Genomic DNA, 20,101 nt, shown 5'->3' with positions numbered 1-20,101 from the left:
GCAAATTCTTCTGCTAGTTGGGGCCTAGTCCAAATCTGCATCCTTTCCTTCGAGGCTCAGTGGCCCAAGATTATCTTCTGTATCTGTGTTAATTGGTTTCCCTTTTCTTTGTTGAAGAGGGTCTGTGCAATCCTTCTGCCTAGTCCGCCATCTTGCCCCGCCTGACCTTGAGAGTTTTGAAGAGCACTGGCCAGCTATTTTGCAGAACATCCCTCAGTTTGGATTTGACGGGTATTTTCTGACAGTTAAACTGACATTTAACTGAAGTTATACATTTTTGGCAAGAATAGCCCAGACATGATGTATCCTTCTCGACACATCCTATCAGGATATGTGTGATGTCACTATGTCTTATTACTGGTGATTACTCGATCCCTTGGTCAAGGTAGCATCTGCCAGGTTTCTCCACTCTAAAAAGGGCCTAATTTTCTCCACGTAATTGACAAATAAGGTCTTTGGGTGGTGCCACCTAACTTAAAGGTTAGCAGTTCGAACCTACCCAACGGTGCCACAGAAAGGTGATCTGCTTCTGTAAAAATGACAGCCAAGAAAACCGTATGGAGCACAGTTCCCTGTCACATGTGGTGTTGCCATGCGGTGTAACTGACTCCATGGAAGTGGGTTTTGTTTTGGTTTTGAGTGAATAAGTATCCTGGAGGAGTTCCCTTCCGGCAACATAAACATCAAGTTTCTCCCCAGACATTTGGCCACTAATGCTAACAGCATCTTGCCTGCAGCTATTGTTCTATTAGCGCAGTGGTGATCTTCTGTTTCCTTCTTTCCTTCCTCCATTACATTTTAGATTAAAACAAACAAGCCTTTAGTGAGGCGCAGAATGTAAAATGAAGAATGATCTTTAAGCTAACACACTTTAAATAAACTTTGAGCTTAGGGTCAAGATGACACCCCTAGACCTCCAGGAGGTGAAAACATGCTTCCTTTTCTTCTCAAGGTAATAATTTGAGAAGCACTGTAGGTAGAAGCAGAGGTAGAGGAGGAACTCTGGTGACGTAGTGGTTAAAGCATTTGGCTGTTAACCAAAAGGTCAGCAGTTCGAACCCACCAGCCTGCTCTTTGAGGGAAAGATGAGGCAGTCTGCTTCTGTAAAGTTTATAGCCTTGGAAATCCTATGGGGAAGTTCTACTCTGTCCTATAGGGTCGCTGAGTCAGAATTGACTCTATGGCAGTAGGTTTGGTTAGTCTGGTGGGTAGAAGGAACCCTGGTGGTGCAGTGGTTAAGTGCCCAGCAGCTTACCGAGAGGTCAGTGGTTTGAACCCATCAGTTTCTCTGTGGGAGAAAGATGAGGCAGTGTGCTTCTGTAAAGATTTACAGCCTTAGAGACCCTATGAGATAGTTCTCCTCTATCCTGTAGGGTCACTATGAATCACAACCAATTCGATGGCATTGGGTTTTTTGAGTGGGTAGAAGAGGGACAATGGGTTCGAATCCCGGTTCTGCTTCCTGTTTGCTCTTTGGCCTTGAGCAATGGCTTCAGCTGCCTGAACCTTGCTTTCTTCACCTGTAAAATGGACCCACAATGCTGCTTCAATATTGCTATGATTCATAGGATTGGTCAGTGTTTGCACAATATTGGTAGGCACCCAGGAACTGAGTGCCTTAAGGAAGAAGATAAAAGCAGTGGTAATAGAATAATTATTATTAACGTAATCTAGAGTGCTCTGAGGTTTGTTTAAAGCAGAGGCCACAAATGGCACCCCACAAAAAGGGTTTTTTTTTATTTTTTATTTTTTTATTTTTAGGTATAATGAAATAAGGACATGCTAGAGATAATACAGTATCATCTTTGGTGATATTTTGTAAGATTATTTTTTTTTCCTTTTTTTCTCTTTTTCTTCTTTTTAATTAATTTATTTTTATTTGGGTGAAGATTTACAGAGCAAATTCACTTTCCATACAGCAGTTCACATATACTTTGTCTCATGTCATTGATCACAGTTTACCACAATGCAACAACTCCCCTGCCACTTCCTCCCCATAGTTACCTCTTCCCAGTGACCATCCCTCCGTACTCTCCTGCGCCCTGAACTGTCTCCCTGTGCATAAGCAGCCCTTCCTTCTCCCATGATTGTTCTAAGGCGTGTGTCTACTTGAGGTAAATGTTTAACTCACATGCCTGTACATTGTTTGGCTGGCAACCACAGGTGTGGGTTCAATTCCAGACCTGAAGGGCAGCTAGGGGCCATAGTCTCAGTGGTTCCACCAGGCTCTATTGGACCAGCAAATCTGGTCCTCACCTTCAAAAAGGGTTTTTTTGCCCCCCATACACGTTTGCTTGTGTTTTCAATTGGAGTTGGTTGCCAATATTTAAAGACTGGGACTTTTTCATGAAAATATGGACTTCTGGCTTCTTTTGGGCCAACATAAGAGGTTCATAGCACTGACTCTGGAGCCTAACAAACTAAAAAAAAACAAACCCACTGCTATCAAGTCGATTCTGACTCTTAGCGACCCCCATTGGATTTCCAAGGTGGTAAATCTTTATGGAAGTAGACTGCCCCATCTTGCTTCTGCGGAGCAGCTGGTGGGTTTAAACCATCAACCTTCTGGTTAGTAGTCCAATGCCTCAGGCACTGTGCCACCATGTGGGCTCAAATCCCAGCTCCATACCCTAGAGCTAGGTGACGACTCAGTTCCTCCATCTGTAAAATGCTCTCTTCCTTAGAGGCTTACGAGCACACAATGCGATGAGACAAGTACCCAGTGGACACTTGATCAGTATCGGACTGTGTTGTAGCTACGCATGCATCGGTTGCTGTGGAACCGATTTCTGACTCGTGGTGACCCATGTGTATCAGAATAGAACTGTGCTCCACATGGTTTTCAATGTTGATATTTTTAAAGCAGATTGCCAGGCCTTTCTTCTGAGCTGCCTCTGGGTGGACTCAAACCTTCAACCTCTCTGTTAGGAGCCGAGCATGTTAACTGTGCCAGTCAAGGACTCTGTTCTGGTTCCCTAGTGCTGCCCTGACAAGAATATACCACAAATGGGATGGCCTTAACAAACAGGAGTTTATTCTTACAATTTGGAGGCTGTAAGTCCAAGTTCAAAGTGCCAGGCTCTAGGGGCTGGGTGAAAGCCCCTCAACCTTGGGGTCCAGCTCTGCCTCCTGCTCCCGACTCACTGGAGCTAGAGGCGTTTCTTCACTCAGAAGGCTGCTGGCTGCTGAGGCTGGAAGCCCCAAGGTTGACAAGTAAAAAGGCACAGTCCCGATGTTACCAAACCACACGGCAGGCCATTAACTTAAGTCCATTTTAAGTCCCATGGTCAGCAGAGCATGGCAGGCTGCTGAGCATTGACACAGCTACACGCAAGGTCCAAGCATGCCATGGGCTAGAGACCATTCCCAAAGGCTTCTCCTTATATACAAGAAGCCCACATACCCAAAGGCAGCTACCCAGCTGCTTGTGGTAGAGCCCACCATGGAGCTGATTGCCAGTCTCCTCATGGGGATTAACTACCACCAGCTGCCCAGCCACTCAACCAGGCCCAGCCAAGTTGACACACAAACTGAACTACCACAGACTCCATGTTGTTAGTGGTGCCCTTTTTAGGCAGGTTTATACTAAGATATTTGGCACTGTCCCCATTTTCTAGATCTCTTACTTTATAACCTGCTTGGACTCTGAGTTTGCATCAGGTTTGAGAATTAACCCTCTCAGGCTCCTCCCCAAGGGACTATTGGGGAATATGCCTCTCTGGGAGTCTTAGTTGAAATGTAATTACTCTGTGACCTTGAAATATGATTTACTCCTTGAGACCAGAAGAACTAGATAGTGCTTGGCCAGCACTACTGACTGCTCTGAAAGGGATCACAGTTGTAGGTCCTGGATAGAGTGGGGAAAAATGTGGAACAAAACTCAAAATCATCAAAAAGACCAGGCTTACCGGTCTGACAGAGACTCGTGAAACCCCAAGACTATGGCCCATAGACAACATTTAGGCCTGGAACCAAACTTACCCCCATGGCCCAACTTTCAACCACACAATAGGCCTATAAGGTGAACAGTAACACCAGGGAGGTGTGCACCTGTTAGAACAATCAGCTGTAAGAGACCAAAGGAGCAGCATTTGTCCAAGGATAAAGCTCAGAGGCAGGAAGGGATAGGAAGAAAGGACACATGCAACTGGTAAAAACAGGGAGGGAGTGGGAAGAGTGCTGTTACGTTGTGGGGATTGCAAAAATGGACCTCACTCCACCAATTATACCACCAGAGTCCACTTGGGACACAAGTGACCCACATAATTGTATCAAAATCCCTATTACCTTAAAAAAATGTTTTCTTTGATTTCACCATGCTTTCTATTACTGAAAACACATGGCATCAACAAAGAAATCAAAATGTGTAGGAATGGTTGAATGGAAAACTAATTAACTATGTAAATTTCCACCCAAATCACAATTAAAAGAAAAAATTGGAAAACCTGAAAAAAAAATGACAGAACTGACCTCTCTCTGAGCTGAAGTTTTCTCATTTGTGAAGCACGATCAGTCATGCTAGACTAACGGGACTGGTTCCTATTTGCCAAATGCCAGCAGGCACTCAGGAAGTGGATGCCCTTAGGGGTATAACGTGGGGTAGTGGGATGGAGACGCAATAGGACCTGACCCCTGTGCTTCTCCCCTGGCCTCAGGACGAAGCTGGTGCTGGAGAACCTGGAGGACGCCTTTGTGCTGACTGGGCCAGATGACAGTCTGTGGGACAAGCGTGCCTGCCCAGCCTACGTGGGGCCTGAGATTCTCAGCTCACGGGCATCCTACTCTGGCAAGGCAGCGGATGTGTGGAGCCTCGGCGTGGCGCTCTTCACCATGCTGGCCGGCCATTACCCTTTCCAGGACTCAGAGCCTGCCCTGCTCTTTGGCAAGATCCGCCGCGGGGCCTTTGCCCTGCCTGAGGGCCTCTCAGCCTCGGCCAGCTGCCTGGTCCGCTGCCTTCTGCGACGGGAGCCAGCTGAACGGCTCACAGCTGCGGGCATCCTGCTGCACCCCTGGCTGCGAGAGGATCCTCGCCCCTTAGCCCCATCCTGGTCCCACCTCCGGGAGGCTGACCAGGTGGTTCCTGATGGGCCAGGGCCAGAGGCGGCTCAAGAAGAGGCGGGAGATAGGGAAGTGGGTCTGTATGGCTAGGGCCACCCTACTAGACCTTTAGCTGCTAACAGTGGATTGATTCAGGGTGTCTACAAGCTTTCTCTCTCCCCTTTGAACCAAGTCAAGCTTTAAGTGCCTTGTAGGAGGGAGGAAGGAAGAGGAGTATGCAGTGTGTTTGCATGCCTGTGGTGTCCACACACCTGTGGTGTCCACGCCCTGTGTACAAAGGAGTGGGCATGCAACAAGTCCGTCTTGGGTGCTTGCTGTGTGCCAAGCCCTATTCTGGGTGCTGGAACACAGCATTGGAAAAAGAGCCAACCCCGCTCCTGCCTTATGGAGCTGACTGATACACTGCGCTCTTGAGCCAGCGGCACCTCTCCATGCCCACTGGCCAGGGTCTGCACCAGACACACGTTAGGACCCACATGTGTCAGCACCATTTGTGCTGCAGCTGAGGTGCCTGTCCCTTGGAGAGTCCCTTTCACCAATATCCTGCTGCCTTTGTGTCTAGCACCTTCAGAGAAAGGAAAGCATTCCTGTGCCAAAGGTCTCCAGAGCTCAAGGGATGCTGGGAATTGTGTTCCCAGCAGCTGTCTTCTTGATCAAGAGATCCTTTTTCCAGGCCTGAGCCAAGGATTTGAGCCAGAAGACAAGAATCCAAAGTATGAGGCTGGTCTTCATTTAATTCAAGAAAGGGCTTAGAATGAGGGTCCAGGCCTGTCCACCTTGGTGACCCCTGACCTGAGCACAGGGGTTGGGAGGCAGGATTAGGCAGGAGTATATAGCCCTCTGGACACCTGGGAAGTATCAGACCTGGTTCTAGCGATCTTACTTCATCACTGTGGGTTTTGGATGCCATGAGTGTATGTTTTTTTATCTTGTGCCTTAATAAACCAAACCCAATGCCATAGAGTCGATTCTGACTCATAGTGACCCTATAGCCCCATAGGGCTTCCAAGGCTGTAAAGCTTTATGGAAGCAGACTGCCTTACCGTTCTCCAGTAAAATGGCTGGTGGGGTTGAACTGCTGACCTTTTGGTTATCAGACAAATGGTTTAACCACTGACCCACTAGAGCCTTAATAAAGGAGTTATAAAATACATCTGTTTCTCCAGATTCTGTCTATCCTTGTCTCCCCATCTCTGCCTCCAAACCAGAATCCTTGGTGAACAGCTAGAGCCCTGTGTCTCAGCCTCAGCTGAATGGGGTGTGAGAGGAGCTCCCTGCAGCCCGGCAGACCTAGCTGCATTCCCTGTTTTTTCTGGAGCTAGAGCTCTCTTAGTTGAGTGGTTTTTGGCTTCAAGTCACAGAAGCTCGGCATCAGAAGTGGCTTAAACAAGAGTGAAATGCATTTTCACATGCAACGAGAAGTCAGTGGATGAGGCGGGCTCTCCGCTGGTAGCAAGGACCCAGGTTCTCTGGCCCTTTTTTTTTTGTGCTCTATTGCCTTGGTGGCCACCAGTGCAATGGCTACAGTAGCCCAAAGCATCACACAGGAGAGATCAGTGAAAGGAAGAATTACTTGGCTGGTCTACAGAAACATGAGCTAAATAAAATAAGTTTCTTAAGTCATGTTTGGGCTGTTTTGTTATACAGCAAAAGCTAACTGATACAGAGAGGGACAAGTCAGCCTCATGTCTGTGGCCAGCATTGACCAGAACATGGCCCTGCTCTCAGTAATGACCTCATCTCTGTGCCCAGCATTGACCAGAACATAGCCCTGCTCCCAGTAATGACTGGGTGAATTAAGTAACCATTGTGTACACACATGAAGCCTCCCTTGCCTTGTACCCTTCCCCTGCCCAGCTTCCACCAACCCCTGCCCCAGTCCCCTGCACAGGCTGAATGCCCTCACTTGTGCCAGTGGAGCAAGGGGAAGGGAGGCAAACTAACAAAATGAGGGCTGCCAAGTGGTAGGCACTGTGCCAAGTTCTTTATCTACATTACACCCAATTCATTCAATCCTATCAGCAACCCTAGGCACTAGGTGCTCTGGTCTGCCTTGTTTACAAATAAGCACAATGAGGTTTAGAAAGACCATAAGTCATCCAAGGCCACACAACAGAGAACAAGACTCACCTGGTTTTGGCTTGAAGCTGGAACTTTTGACCAGGTTAACTCAGAGACAGCCACATGAAAACTACCCAAACAGCAAAATCCATTCCCTTATTACCAAGTAATGGATGCAATCTCACCCCTGACATCAATTAGTAGGGTCTTTCATGTTCTATTTATGTTTATTTAATCACTGCATCAGAGCTTTATAGTATCACATGCATTTTTGGGAGGGATTGTTAGAAATTTGAGGATTTCCTCTGCAACATGGAGCTAAATACAATAAATATATTGTGACCTGCCCATTAGTCATTCACTTAGCAGCTCAACAGCTATTATTGAATGCCTACTGAAAGACAACACGGCCCCTGCCTACAAGGACTCACAGTCTAATAGAACAGAAAGATGTTTTTTAAAGATTTAATTACTCTTATGGTAATTTTGTGGCAAAGACAGGCATCACCAAATATACCACGTGCTGTTCTCTTTTCTGTCCTTGCTGCCCTTACAGGTAGGTCTGGGTCACATGACTAGTTCTGACCAATGGTGTGGGAGTAGAAGTGATGAGGGGAGGGGAAAGGTCATTTCAGGGCTGTCAAGAGCTGAAGGGCTTCCATCTCTCTCTTGTCCTGTCACCGCCACTTACTCTGAGGCCATGTCTTCCCATAGCTACCAGATGGAGGACGACCACCAGATTCATGTGGCAGTAGCAAAGACAGATGGAGGCCCGCCACCTCTCTCTCTGCCTTAGCCCTGTCCACCCCTCGAGGCTGGCCCTGGATGCTGTGCACCACTGCTGGTGGGACTGGAAAATGCTGCAGCCACTGTGGAAAACAGTTTGATGGCTCCTCAAAAATTTAAACAATTATCATACGATCCAGCAATTCCACTTGAAAGCAGGGTCTCAAACAGATATTTGTACATCAATGTTTATTGTAGCAATAGTCAAAAGGTGGAAAAAACCCAACAGATGAATGGATAACCAAAATGTGGTACATACATACAACAGGATGTTATTCAACCATAAAGAGAAATGAAGTTGTGATACATGATATGACATAAATACTGAAAACATACCAAGTGAAATAAGTCAGACATAAAAGAATAGATATTGTATGATTCTACTTACAGTGACCCTATGCACAGCAGAACAAAACACCACCCTGTCCTGGGCCAGCTCCACGATCCTGGCTATACTTGAGCTCATGGCCACAGGCACTGTTGTCAATCCGTCTTGTTGAGGGCCTTCCCTTCTTTCATCGACCCTCCATCTCACCAAGCATGATATCCTTCTCCAGGGAATGGTCCCTTCTAACAACATGACCAAAGTAGGTGAGATGAAGTCTCCCATTCTTGCTTCCAAGGAGCTTTCTGGCTGCACTTCCTCCAGGACAGATATGTTAGATCTTTCAGCAGTCCATGGTACTTTCAGCATCCTTTTCCAGCACCACAACTCAAAAGCATCAACTTTTCTTCAGTCTTCTTTATTCATTGTCCAGCTCTCACGTGCATACAAAGTGATTGAAAATACCATGGCTTGTGTCAGACACACCTTAGTCCTCAAAGAGACATCTTTGCTCTTCAGCCCTTGAAAGAGGTCCTTTGCAGCCAATTTGCCCAGTGCTAAATGTCCTCTGATGTCCTGACTGCTTGCTTCTACTGCCATTGATTGTAGAACCAAGCAATGTGAAGTCTTTGACAACTTCAATCTTTTCTCCATTTATCGTGATGTTGCTTATAGGTCCAGTTGTTGAGAATTTTTATTTTCTTTATATTGAGATGTAATCCATACTGCAAACTGTATTCTTCAATCTTTATCAGTAAGTGCTTCAAGTCCTCCTCACTTTCAGCAAGCAAAGTTGTGTCGTCAGCATTTTGCAGGTTGTTAATGATTCTTCCTCCAATCCCGATGCCACGTTCTTCTTCAGTCCAGCTTCTCAGATTATTTGTTCAGCATACAGAATAAGTGAATGAATAAGTATGGGGAAAGAATACAGCCCTGACACATTCCCTTTGTGATTTTGAACCCTGCAGTCTCCCCTTGTTGTGTCTGAACAATAGCCTCCTGGTCTATGTACAGGTTCCTCATGAGTACAATTAAGAGTTCTGGAATTCCCATTCTTCTCAATGTTACCCATAATTTGTTATGATTCACACAATCAAATGCTTTTGCCACTCCATGGAAGGAAGACTGGGCAATCTACTTCTGTAAAGATTTACTGCCTTGGAAACCCTATGGGGGTCACTATGAGTTGGAATTGACTTGATGGTAGTGGGTCTGGTTTGGTTTTTGTTTAGGGTTGGGGGAAGGAGCCCTAATGGTGCAATGGTTAAGTGCTCAGTGTTAACTGGAAGGTTAGTGGTTTAGACTCACCAGCTGCTCTGTGGGAGAAGAGACCTGGCAATTTGCTCCTGTAAAGACTAAACCAAAAATAAATAAATGAAATAAACTTGTTGCCACTGGATCAATTCCAATTCATAATGATCCTATAGGATGGAGTAGAATTGCTCCCTAGGGTTTCCAAGGCTTTACTCTTTACAGAAGCAGACTGCTAAATCTTTCTCCCATGGAGTGGCTAGTAGAGGGGCTAATGGGTTTTGTAAGGTCATAGGGGTGGCATCATCCTCTGAATCTCTCTAACTTCACAAGGCAGAGAGAGAAGAATCAACACCAACAGCCCAAAGCTGATTCCTATGAGGCCAGACATGCTGCCACCCTCCAATCTTTTTACCAATTCTGACACCAACAGACCCCTCCATGGCACCCACTACTTCTCTGCTGGGTTTGATAATTCACTGTGATGGCCACACAGAACTCACAGACAATACTCACGATTGGGGGGTTTATTAGGGAAGCAACAAGTTGCAGCTTAGGGTCAGGAACGCTCAGGATACAATTCTTCAATCAGGACAAACTCCCCTCGGCCATGTCCTCAAACACGTCACTCTTTGGCCCTTAGCTTCTTGGCCTGGCCTCTGCCCTGCCTGGGCAAGTGTTACAAAGCTCTTTTATCTCTGCCAATAGGTACACTTAGGTGCCCTCCACTCCACCAGCAAGTCTTCTGCCCATATGCACTCAGCAGAAAACCAGAAATGCTCTGTGGGCTGACAAACCCACAGCTCTGTCTTGTGCCAGTCTCTTGGTTCTGCTGGCCACTGTCTTTCTGCCATCTCTGCACAGGGACCTAGGGCCCAGGATTTTGGATGGCAGTGAATCACCTCTTCTGCCTCTAGGAGGGCTCACTTTAAGCCTAGCAGAATTACAAAACTAACCAATCCCCACATTAGGGTTCTGCTAAAGGGGCAAGGAGGCCACATGTCCTGACCCCCTCTAACCCCACAAGAGGAAGACAGAATCACCATCAGTAGCCCAAGGCCTATTCATGTGAGGCCAGACATGTTGCCTCCCTCCAGCCCTTTCACCAACCCTGACACCAACCGTTCCTCCTGCAGCACCAACCACCTTTCTGATGGGTTCGATAATTCACTGCAGTGACCACACAAAACTCACAGATTATGGGGTTTATTAGGGAATCACCAGGTTACAATTCAAGTTCAGGAACAATGCTCAGTCTCTCTCAGCCCACCACCTCTCAGCCAACAGTCTCTCACAGTCTCTCTCCCAGCAGTGCATGTCCCTTGGTGTCTCTCTCAGCAACGTTTGTCTCCTGCATCTCTTTCCCAGCAACGTGTTTCTCAGGAGTGCATTTCTCTCAGCAGAATGCCTTTCTCAGCAACCAGTCAGAGAGCGTTCTGCCTCTAGGAGGTCTCCCTTTGAGCTTGGCAGAGTGGCCAAACTAGCCAATCAACATCAGAATTTTAAGCACCTGAGAGCAAACTTCCCAGAACACTGCTTTGTGCCACGTCCAACAGAAATACCCCAGGTGGATAACTTTACAATCAGGAGCTCCTCAGTCTCTCACAGCAATTTCCACCACTGAGTTTACAAAGACTTATGGCTAGAAAGCCATACCAGGTAATATACTACACCGCAGGTTCCATACAGCTTATTTCCATGGCTCCTCCAGAAGGGCGCCATGTACCTAAATGACATTACTAGCAAGATATCCAGTCCCCTTGGTGGGCCACAAGCACCTTACATTTGCATAGTTCCACCCAGCAATCTGGTGGGTGTCACAAAGACCATGAGTAGAAGGGCCATACCAAGCAATTCATTGCACCACAGGTTTAAACTGCTGACCGTCAGGTTAGTAGCGGAGTGTCTAACCAGGGCTCCTTCAGTAAAGATTACAGCCTAGGAAATCTATAGGACACTTCTACTGTGTCCTATAGGGTCACTATGAGTTGGAACTGACAGCACAAAAGAGTGGAGATGTTGGATGAGGAGTGACTGGGGTCAGGGTTTCTTTTTTTTTTAATTAGGATTTGGGTGAAGATTTACAGAGTAAATTCACTTTTCATACAGCAGTTCACATATACCTTGTCGCATGTCATTGACCAAAATCCACAATGCAGCAGCTCCCCTCCCACTTCCTCCCCATAGTTACCTCCTCCCAGTGTCCATCCCTTCATACTCTTCTGCACCCTGAGCTATCTCCCTGTGCATAAGCAGCCCTTCCTTCTCCCATGATTGTTCTCTCCAGGGCGGGTGTCCACTTGAGGCAAATGTTTAACTCACATGCCTGTACTTTGTTTGGCTGGAAACCACAGTTGTGGGTTCAATTCCAGACCTGAAGGGCAGCTAGGGGCCATAGTCTCAGTGGTTACACCAGGCTCTATTGGATCAGGGTTTCTTTTTGAGGTGAACAAAAAATTCTAAAATTAGACTGTGGTGATGGTTGCACAATTCTGTAAATGTACTAAAACTACTTGTATACAAATTATATCTCAATAAAGTTGGTCTAAAAAAGAACAGCCATTAGACTGGTAAGTGATGTCTCAACAGCAACAATGGAAGCTAGAAGAGAATGGAACGCTATCTCCAAGGTGCTGAAATGCCTGCCAGATAGACATCTATATCCAGTGAAAATGTCTATCAAGAATGAGATTTAAAGAAAGAACTTTTCAAACAAACACTGAAGAACTTTGTCACCAGAAGATCATCCCTATGGGAAATTCTAGAAGGGTGATTCTCAAATTTGGCTCCTCATTGCAAACACCAGAGAGTTTTAAAAACATCCTGATGCCTGGGCCTCATTCCCAGAGATTCTAATTCAATTGATCTGGGATGTGGCCCAGGTATCAAGATTTTTAAAAGCTCCCCAAATGATTCAAATGCTCATTCATTCATTCAATAAACAATCTTTGAGCACCTATGATGAGTTAGGAACTGTTCTAGACACCAGGAACACAGCAGACAAAACAAACAGGAACAAAACAGACAAATATCCCTACCCTCACTGAGCTGGCCCTGAGGTAGGAGTGTGCCCGACCTGTTCCAGGATCCAAGATCCAGGAGGCCAGTGGGTCTTGAGTGGAGTGAGTTGAGAGAGTAGTCTGAGATGAAGGCAGGGAGATGGGATGTTTGTGTGTTGGGGCAGATGAAGGTCCTGGGGGAATTTGGCTTTAACTGAAATGGGAACTGTAGGAGTGTTTTAAGCAGGGGAGTGACATACTTTGACTTATATTTTAACAAGACCCCCTGGCAGCTGGGTGGAAAATAGATTGTAGTGGGGCAAAAGCGGAATTAAGGGGCCCAGTAAGGAAGTTGGTGCAGGACATCTAAAGAGCCCAGAGCGGGTAGGGCATGGAGGTGACAGGTGACAGATGGTATATCTACTCTGCAGGTGGAGCCGACAGGATCTGCTGCTCTATGGGATGAGGGGTGGGAGTAAAAAGGGGGGCGGAGGGGCCTGGAGGATGTAGAAGCCTGGTCTGTGCCAAGCGACGCACGCTTCACTAGTGACTCAGTAAACACGTGGAGAGTGAACGCCACCTAAGAGGCAACGTCGGGCCGGCAGAGGGTGGTTTCCCAAGTCAGCCAGGCATGGATTCAATTCCAGGCTGTGCGACCTTGGGCAGTCACAAACAGCACCTCCGTTTCCTCACCTGCAAACGAGGCTAAAGACCCGGGCTGGCCACGGTGTGTTGGGGGCTAGGGAAAGCAGGTACCTCGGAGGCTGGCTACGCGTCGCGCGGGTTCGCAGTACGCGCTCCCTGACAGTCCACCAGAGCCTGCTTCCACTCCGTCCTCCCTCCGTTCTCTGCGCGGGAAGCGCGGCCGGGTGAGGGAGTGAGGGTCGGGGAGTGGAGAGTCAGCCCCGGAAACCCGGGCGGGGACGCCCGGATAGGGGATTGAGCGCCCGGAACCTTCTTTGTCCTGCAGCGGGACAGGGAGAGCCACGGACGGACTAGGCCTCCGCCCGGCGTCGCCCTCTCGGGCACGCGCGCGCGCGCCAGGGGGCGGTGGTGTTTCCTGGATCAGACGACAATTTTCCGCTACCGCCCCGCCCCACTTCCGGGACCGCCACTTTCACTTTCTCTTCCGCGAAACCTGCTTTTCTTCTCGAAAATCGGGGCCTCTGGGGCAGGGGAGCGTGGTGGGCTGGAATCCCAGCACCGGGCGTGCCTGAAGGAGAAGTGGGTACCTCCCCCTGGCTTCAGTGGCTCGGCTCTACGGCGTCCGGCCGGAGCTCCGGTGCAGGCCTGTCCTGTTTTTACGTTCGCTACGTGAGTGCCCGGATCCGTGACCCCTGCCCTTTCAGGCTCTTATGCGGGGTCCCAATTCGTGTCTATCCCAGGCCGGATCTCCGGTTCCTGGGCTTGTGTGATGCGACCCATCAGCCGCCGGGGACAAGGCGGCCCAGAGAGTGCTCAGGCCTCGCCTGAGGGCGCTCAACTGAGGTTTAGTTGTTCCTGTTCGTCCGCCCTCCCCCAGGTGACCCGGAGGTAGCGTTTTCCAGGAGCCGCAGTCCCCTCCTGGGGGGATGGGCCCACCTGCGCCACATGGACGAGAAGACCAAGAAAGGTGAGCACAGACGGGAGGCAGGTAGCGGGTTTATGAGGCGGATCCTCGCCGACAAAGACCTTCCCACTGTCAACCTGGCCCTCAGTTTTCTCCCTTGGGAGCCCCTGGCTTCCGGAGATGTTTTGTTACTCATTTACTTGGGTCCCGAGATCTCCTTGGTTAGCTCTGTGCGGAGATCCGAGTGGGAGCTTCTAGAGGACACAGGACGTTGAACTTGGAGACCTCCCTGCTGTGGGTGGTGGTGGTGATTGGGGAGACAGACAGACCTCAGCCTACTTGGCTAGTTGGGAGTCTCATGGCCACCTTTCTTGGCTCCACCACACGGCTTTGTAGGACTCAAGTCGGGTCTCGCCACTGCCCTGCTCTCAATCGTCCCTTGCTCCTCCCTATTCTCAGAACAAAACCTACAGCCCTTAGAGTCCACGAGGCCTGGTGGCTTTGCTGACCTCAATAGCTTTTTGGTTCTAATCCAACTATTTCTTGCCTCAAAGCCTTTGCCATTGCTTTTCTCTCCACCTGGAACACTCTTCCCTGAGTCCTGCCTGACACGTCCAGTTCCTTCTGCAAGTCTCAGCTTCAATATTGCCACCTCCCAGAAACCTTCCTGATCTCCTTACCTGGTTTATCTCCTTATGAGCATGGATCACAATCTGAAGTTTTTTTGTTGTTCTTTGGTTAAACTTGTTAGTTGTCTGTCTCCCCACTGGGCTAGGAAGTCCATGAGGAGAGGGGACCCTGTTTCTTACTCACTGTTGAATCCCAGTTCCTGGAACAGGAACCAGTACACAGTAATAGCTCAATAAATGCTTGTCAGATAAACGAATGGAAGTATGAAGGAAAAAACCCAACTAAGCCTGGGATGGGGAGGAGTGGGGAGAATGTCAGAGAAGGCCTCCCAGAGGAAGGGAGTTTTAAGCTTCCTTTTGAAGGTATGTAAGGAGCTCTGGTGGTACAATGCCTAAGGAGTTGACTGCTAACCAGGAGGTTGGCGGTTCAAACCCACCAGCCTCTCTGCAGAAGGAAGATTGGCCAATCTACTTCTGTAAAGATTTACTACCTTGGAAACCCAATGGGCGTTGTGAGTCTGAATCGACTTGATGGCAGTGGGTTTTTTTTTTTTTTTTTTTTTGGTTTGGTTGAAGGTAAGTAGGAGATACTCCGTGGTGCTAATGTGTTCCTTCTGTGCTGGCTTTCAGCAGAGGAGATGGCCCTGAGCCTCACCCGAGCAGTGGTGGGCGGGGATGAGAAGGTGGCCGTGCAGTGTGCCATCTGGTTGGCAGAGCGAAAGGTGCCCCTGAGTGTGCAGCTGAAGCCTGAGGTCACTCCAACACAGGACATCAGGTGAGGATATAGGACACCCTGGGAGGAAATCAGAACTGTTTCCAGAACAGCTGGGCAGGGGTGGGTGTCGGAAGGGGTTGAGTTCATTTCTGGCTCTGGCACTTACCAGCTTTGTGACCTTGGGCAAGTGCCTTCCTATCTCTGTGCCTCAGTTTTCTACCTGAAAATCGGGATGATAGTACTAGCTAGTGTTTATTTTAAATTTTTATTTTGAAATATATCAGACTTGCAGAAGAGTTGCAAAATTGTGCAAAGAGTTGTACAAAGAATTCTCGTGCCCTTTACCCTCATTCTCCAAATACTAACATTTTACCACATTTGCTTTGCTCTGTCATTCTGTTTTTCCACGTATAGAAAATTGTGTGTATGTAGTACATGCTTTATATGTGAGTTATATACCTGTCCTAGTGGGTGCAGGGTGCTGTCTTGCGGTTTTGATTGGTATCTCCTTGAGGCTAATGATGTTGAGCATCTTCTCATGTGCTTGTCGGCTCTCTGTGTATCTTTGGAGAACTGTCTATTCACATCTTTTGCCTGTTTTTTAATTGGGTTATTTGTATTTTTGTTATTGAATTGTAAGAGTTCCTAATAGTTTTTTATATATTCTGGAACAAATCCTTTATCAGGTACATGATTTGCATATATTTTCTTTCCTATTTGGTGGGTTGTCTTCTCACTGTTTGATGGTGTTCTTTGAAGCACAAAAGTTTTTCATTTTCATCGTGCCCAGTTTTGATCGTCTGTTTTCTTTGGTTGGTTGTACTTTTAATGTCATATCTAAGAAGCCGTTGCCTACTCCAAGGTCATGAAGACTTGTGCTATATTTTCTTCTAAGAATATTAATAGTTTTAGTTCTTGTATTTAGGTCTTTGGTCTATTTTCAGTTAATTTTGATATCTGGTATATTCTTTTCTGTGTGGATTTCTAGTTGTCCTAGCACCATTTGTTGAAAACAAGATTCTTTCCCCACTTAATCATCTTGTACCTTTGTCAAAAATTAATTGACCTCAGTGTAAGGGTTTATTTCTGGGTTCTCATTTCTTTTCCAGTCATCTACAGGTCTGTCCTATGCCAGTACCATACTGTTTTCATTTCTGTAGCTTTTTTTTTTTTAATGTTATTGTGATTTGGGTGAAAGTTTACAGAGCAAATTCATTTTCCATACAGCAGTTCACATATACTTTGTTTCATGACATTGACAGCAATTTTCCCCAGTACAACAGTTCTCTCCTTACTCCCTTCCCATAGTTACCTCTTCCCTGTGACTTTCCCTCCTATGTACTCTCCCTGAGCTGTCTCCCTGAACAAAGAAGTGTATCTAGCTAATGTAAATGTTCAGCTAACATGCCTGTCTTTTGTTTGGCTGGAAGCCACAGGTGTGGGTTCAATTCCAGACCTGACGGGCAGTTAGGCGCCGTAGTCTCAGGGGTTCCACCAGGCTCTATCAGACTAGTAAACTTGGCCCCCCCCTTTTTTTTTTATGATTTTGAGTTTTGTTCCACATTTAATTACTATAACTTTGTAGTAAGTTTTAAAATTGAGATGTGTGGGTCTTTTGACTTTGTTATTTTTCAAAATGTTTTTTTCTATTCTGGCTGCTTTGAATTTCCATGTGAATTTTAGAATCGTCTTGTCAATTTCTGCAAAGAAGTCAGCTGGGATTTTGATAAAAGTTTGCATATCTGTAGATCAATTAGCCATTTGATTTTGAAATATGTATTTCTTGATACAGTGACATAAGACAGTACTTGTGGACTTCTTGCTATGAAAAAATGAGCAGTTTAGCACAATCATCTCCCACCTGTCCTTTTCCTGACTTTCTGGTTTTTGTTAAGTATCATAGTACAAGCTCTCTGAGTTGACTTCCACCTGAGTCCCCAAATAACTGGCACTGTAGGTTCCTCTGTAAGGAATAGTGCTGCTCACAGCTTGAAGTACAGGGTCAGCCAGATCTTGCTACTCAAAGTGAGGTCCGTGGATCAGCAGCCTCACCATAGGCTGGTTGAATTGGAACCTACATTTTGAGAGGCTCTCGGCCAGCAGGCCCTTCTTGCAGGCCTGCTCTTCTTAGCAATGGAGCTGCTATTAACGACAGCAGAGCTGGCACTAACAACAGTTGGTTGAGTTTACTTCCTAACCTGTTTATACCAGTTGTACTTAATTATTGTAATAATTTAATTAGCTATTACTTTACAGGCATACCTCGCTTTATTGTGGTTTGCCTTATTATGCTTCGCAGATATAGCAGTTTTTACAAATTGAAGGTTGTGGCAATGCTGTGTCAAGCAAGTCTGTCGGTGCCATTTTTCTAACACCATGTGCTCACTTCATGTCTCTGTCACAGTTTCATATTTCTCATGCAATATTTCAGACCTTTTCTTAGTGCTATTGCCTATTTAGTAGACTGCGGTATAGTGTAAATAGAACTTTTATAGGCACTGGAAACTCGAAAACATTCATGCATCTCACTTTATTGTGATACTTGCTTTATTGCAGTGGTCTAGAACCAAACCTGCAACATCTCCGAGGTATGCCTGTACTTAAAACCTGAGTGTTGAAAGGAAATTGTTTCTCTGAGAACTGAATTGATTGCTTAGAAAGACAAAGTAAAGGAAAGTCACCAAAAAACCTTAGCACTGTAGGGTGGTGTTACTGTTAGGTGCCTGTGAGTCGATTCTGATCCTGCCCTGTAGGACTGCCCCATAGGATTTTCTTGGCTAGAATCTGTGAGAGCATTTCTGCTTTGTACACAAGGGGTTGCCATGAGTTGGTACTGACTTGATGGCAGCGGTTTTTATTTATTGATTTTTTAATAATTAATTTTGTTTCATGCAAAACATACACCATTTCAGCAGTTTTCTACATGTACCATTTAGTGACATCGAGTTGTGTAACCATTCTCACCCTCCTTCTGAGTTGCTTCTCTTCCATTAACAGAACTTCATTGTCCCCTAAGTTTCCTGTCTCATCGTTTGAGTTTCCGGTATCGCTTTGATCCCATATAGATACTTCTTAAAAGTAGACATTTTTTACTAGTAAGTTAAACTATTGTTTAGTTTTAAGACTTCAGAGGATATTAATGCTTTAAGGTTTAAAGATTGTCTCACAGCAATAGTTTCAGGGGATCCTCCTTGGCGCTAGAAAGTCTGGAGTCTGTGAGAATTTTAAACTCTGTTCTGCATTTCCCCCTTTTGATCAGAATTCTTGTACAGAATCTTTGATCAAAATGTTCAGTAATGATAGCTGGGCACCATCCAGTTCTTCTGGTCTCATGGCAAATGAGGCAGTTGTTCATGGAGGCAATTAACCACACATTTCATATCCTCTTCCTATTCTCCTTCCTTTCTTGCTCAAGGCGAATAAAGACCAATTCTTGTGCCTTGGATGACCGCTTGCAAACGTTTAAGACCCCAGGTGCTACTCATTGAACTAGAAGGGAGAACAGAAACACTAACGTTATTAACCCAATAACTGGGCTGTCCCATAAAACCATGGCTCCAAACCAAAAAACCAGGTATTTGGTTGTATGTAAGTAGCCTCAGCAACTACTCTCTTTTTGTTGTTGTAAATATATCTATCACACAACTTTGGCCAATTCAACTTTGTACACATGGACAACTTACTGACAGCAGATGCAGTAATCAGCTGTGCAGCCCTGCCCTTAATCAGTGCAATATTACTGTCACCATTAACCCTTCCCTTTCCCCCCTCTCTTGTCCCTGGTAACCACTAATAAACTTTGTTCTCTATACATTTATCTTTTTATGTAAGTGAGGTCATACAATATTTGTACTTTTGCGATTGACTTATTTCACTCACCATAATATCTTATAGAGAGTCCATCCATGTTACGGCATGTGTCAAGACTTGATTTCTCCTACAGGATGAGTAGTACCCTGTTGTATGTATGTACCACAGTTTATCCATTTGTTTGTTGATGGGCATTTAGATTATTTCTACCTTTTTTATCTTAGCCATCCTAGTGGCAGTGAAATGCTATCTCATTGTTTTGATTTGCACCTCTCTGATGGCTAATGATACTGAGCATCTTTTCATGTGTTTGGTGGCTATTTGAATGTCCTCTTTGGTGAAATGCCTGTTCAGGTCCTTTGCCCATTTCATGATTGAGTTATTTATCTTTTTGTTGTCAAAGTGTTTTATATCTTAGTTATTTGGCTTATCTTATCTATTGTCAGATACATGATTTCCAAAGATATTCCCCTAGTCGATAACTTATCCTTTCATTTTCTTGGTAAAATCTTCTAATAAAAGTTTTCAATTTTTATGAGATACCATTTATTTATTTTGCCTTTTTCTGTTGATGGTTTTGTTATATTAGATAATCCATTGTTAAAAGCTACACTTCACAGCATTGTCCCTTTGTTTTCTTCTAAGAGTTTTATGGTTTTAGTTTGCTCTTTTAGGTGGTCAATCCATTTTGAATTTGTTTTGTGTATGGTGTGAGGCATGGATCCTGTTTCATTTTTCTGCATATGAAAATTCGATTTTCTCAGCACCATTTATTGAAGAGACTCTTCTTTTCCCATCGAATGGGCTTAGCACCCTTGTCAAAAATTAATTGACCATCGATGGGTGGGTTTATTTCTGAACTCTTCATTGGTCTATATATCTACTGTTCTACCATTACCAGGCTTTTTTTTTTTTTTT

The 20,101-nt window shown here is 45.8% G+C and overlaps 2 protein-coding genes across 2 annotated transcripts in view; both read left to right on the top strand.

Moving 5' to 3' along the window:
- Window positions 1-5,148, top strand: part of TRIB3 (tribbles pseudokinase 3) — an 18,899-nt gene extending 13,751 nt beyond the window's left edge. Inside the window, exon 3 of the mRNA XM_007934514.1 lies at window positions 4,656-5,148. Coding sequence (XP_007932705.1) covers window positions 4,656-5,148 — 493 coding nt within the window. The remainder of the gene's footprint in view (window positions 1-4,655) is intronic.
- An 8,922-nt stretch (window positions 5,149-14,070) lies between these two features.
- RBCK1 (RANBP2-type and C3HC4-type zinc finger containing 1) overlaps window positions 14,071-20,101 on the top strand; it is a 23,455-nt gene continuing 17,424 nt past the window's right edge. The window contains exons 1-2 of the mRNA XM_042783587.1: window positions 14,071-14,092; window positions 15,289-15,433. Coding sequence (XP_042639521.1) covers window positions 14,071-14,092; window positions 15,289-15,433 — 167 coding nt within the window. The remainder of the gene's footprint in view (window positions 14,093-15,288; window positions 15,434-20,101) is intronic.

Source organism: Orycteropus afer, unplaced genomic scaffold, assembly GCF_000298275.1.
Source record: "Orycteropus afer afer isolate SDZICR_OR568_19922 unplaced genomic scaffold, OryAfe1.0 scaffold00020, whole genome shotgun sequence".
In the NCBI taxonomy this organism is placed as follows: Eukaryota; Metazoa; Chordata; class Mammalia; order Tubulidentata; family Orycteropodidae; genus Orycteropus; species Orycteropus afer.
The sequence above is the reverse complement of the archived record's forward strand: the minus strand, read 5'-3'. Positions and strand labels throughout refer to the sequence as shown.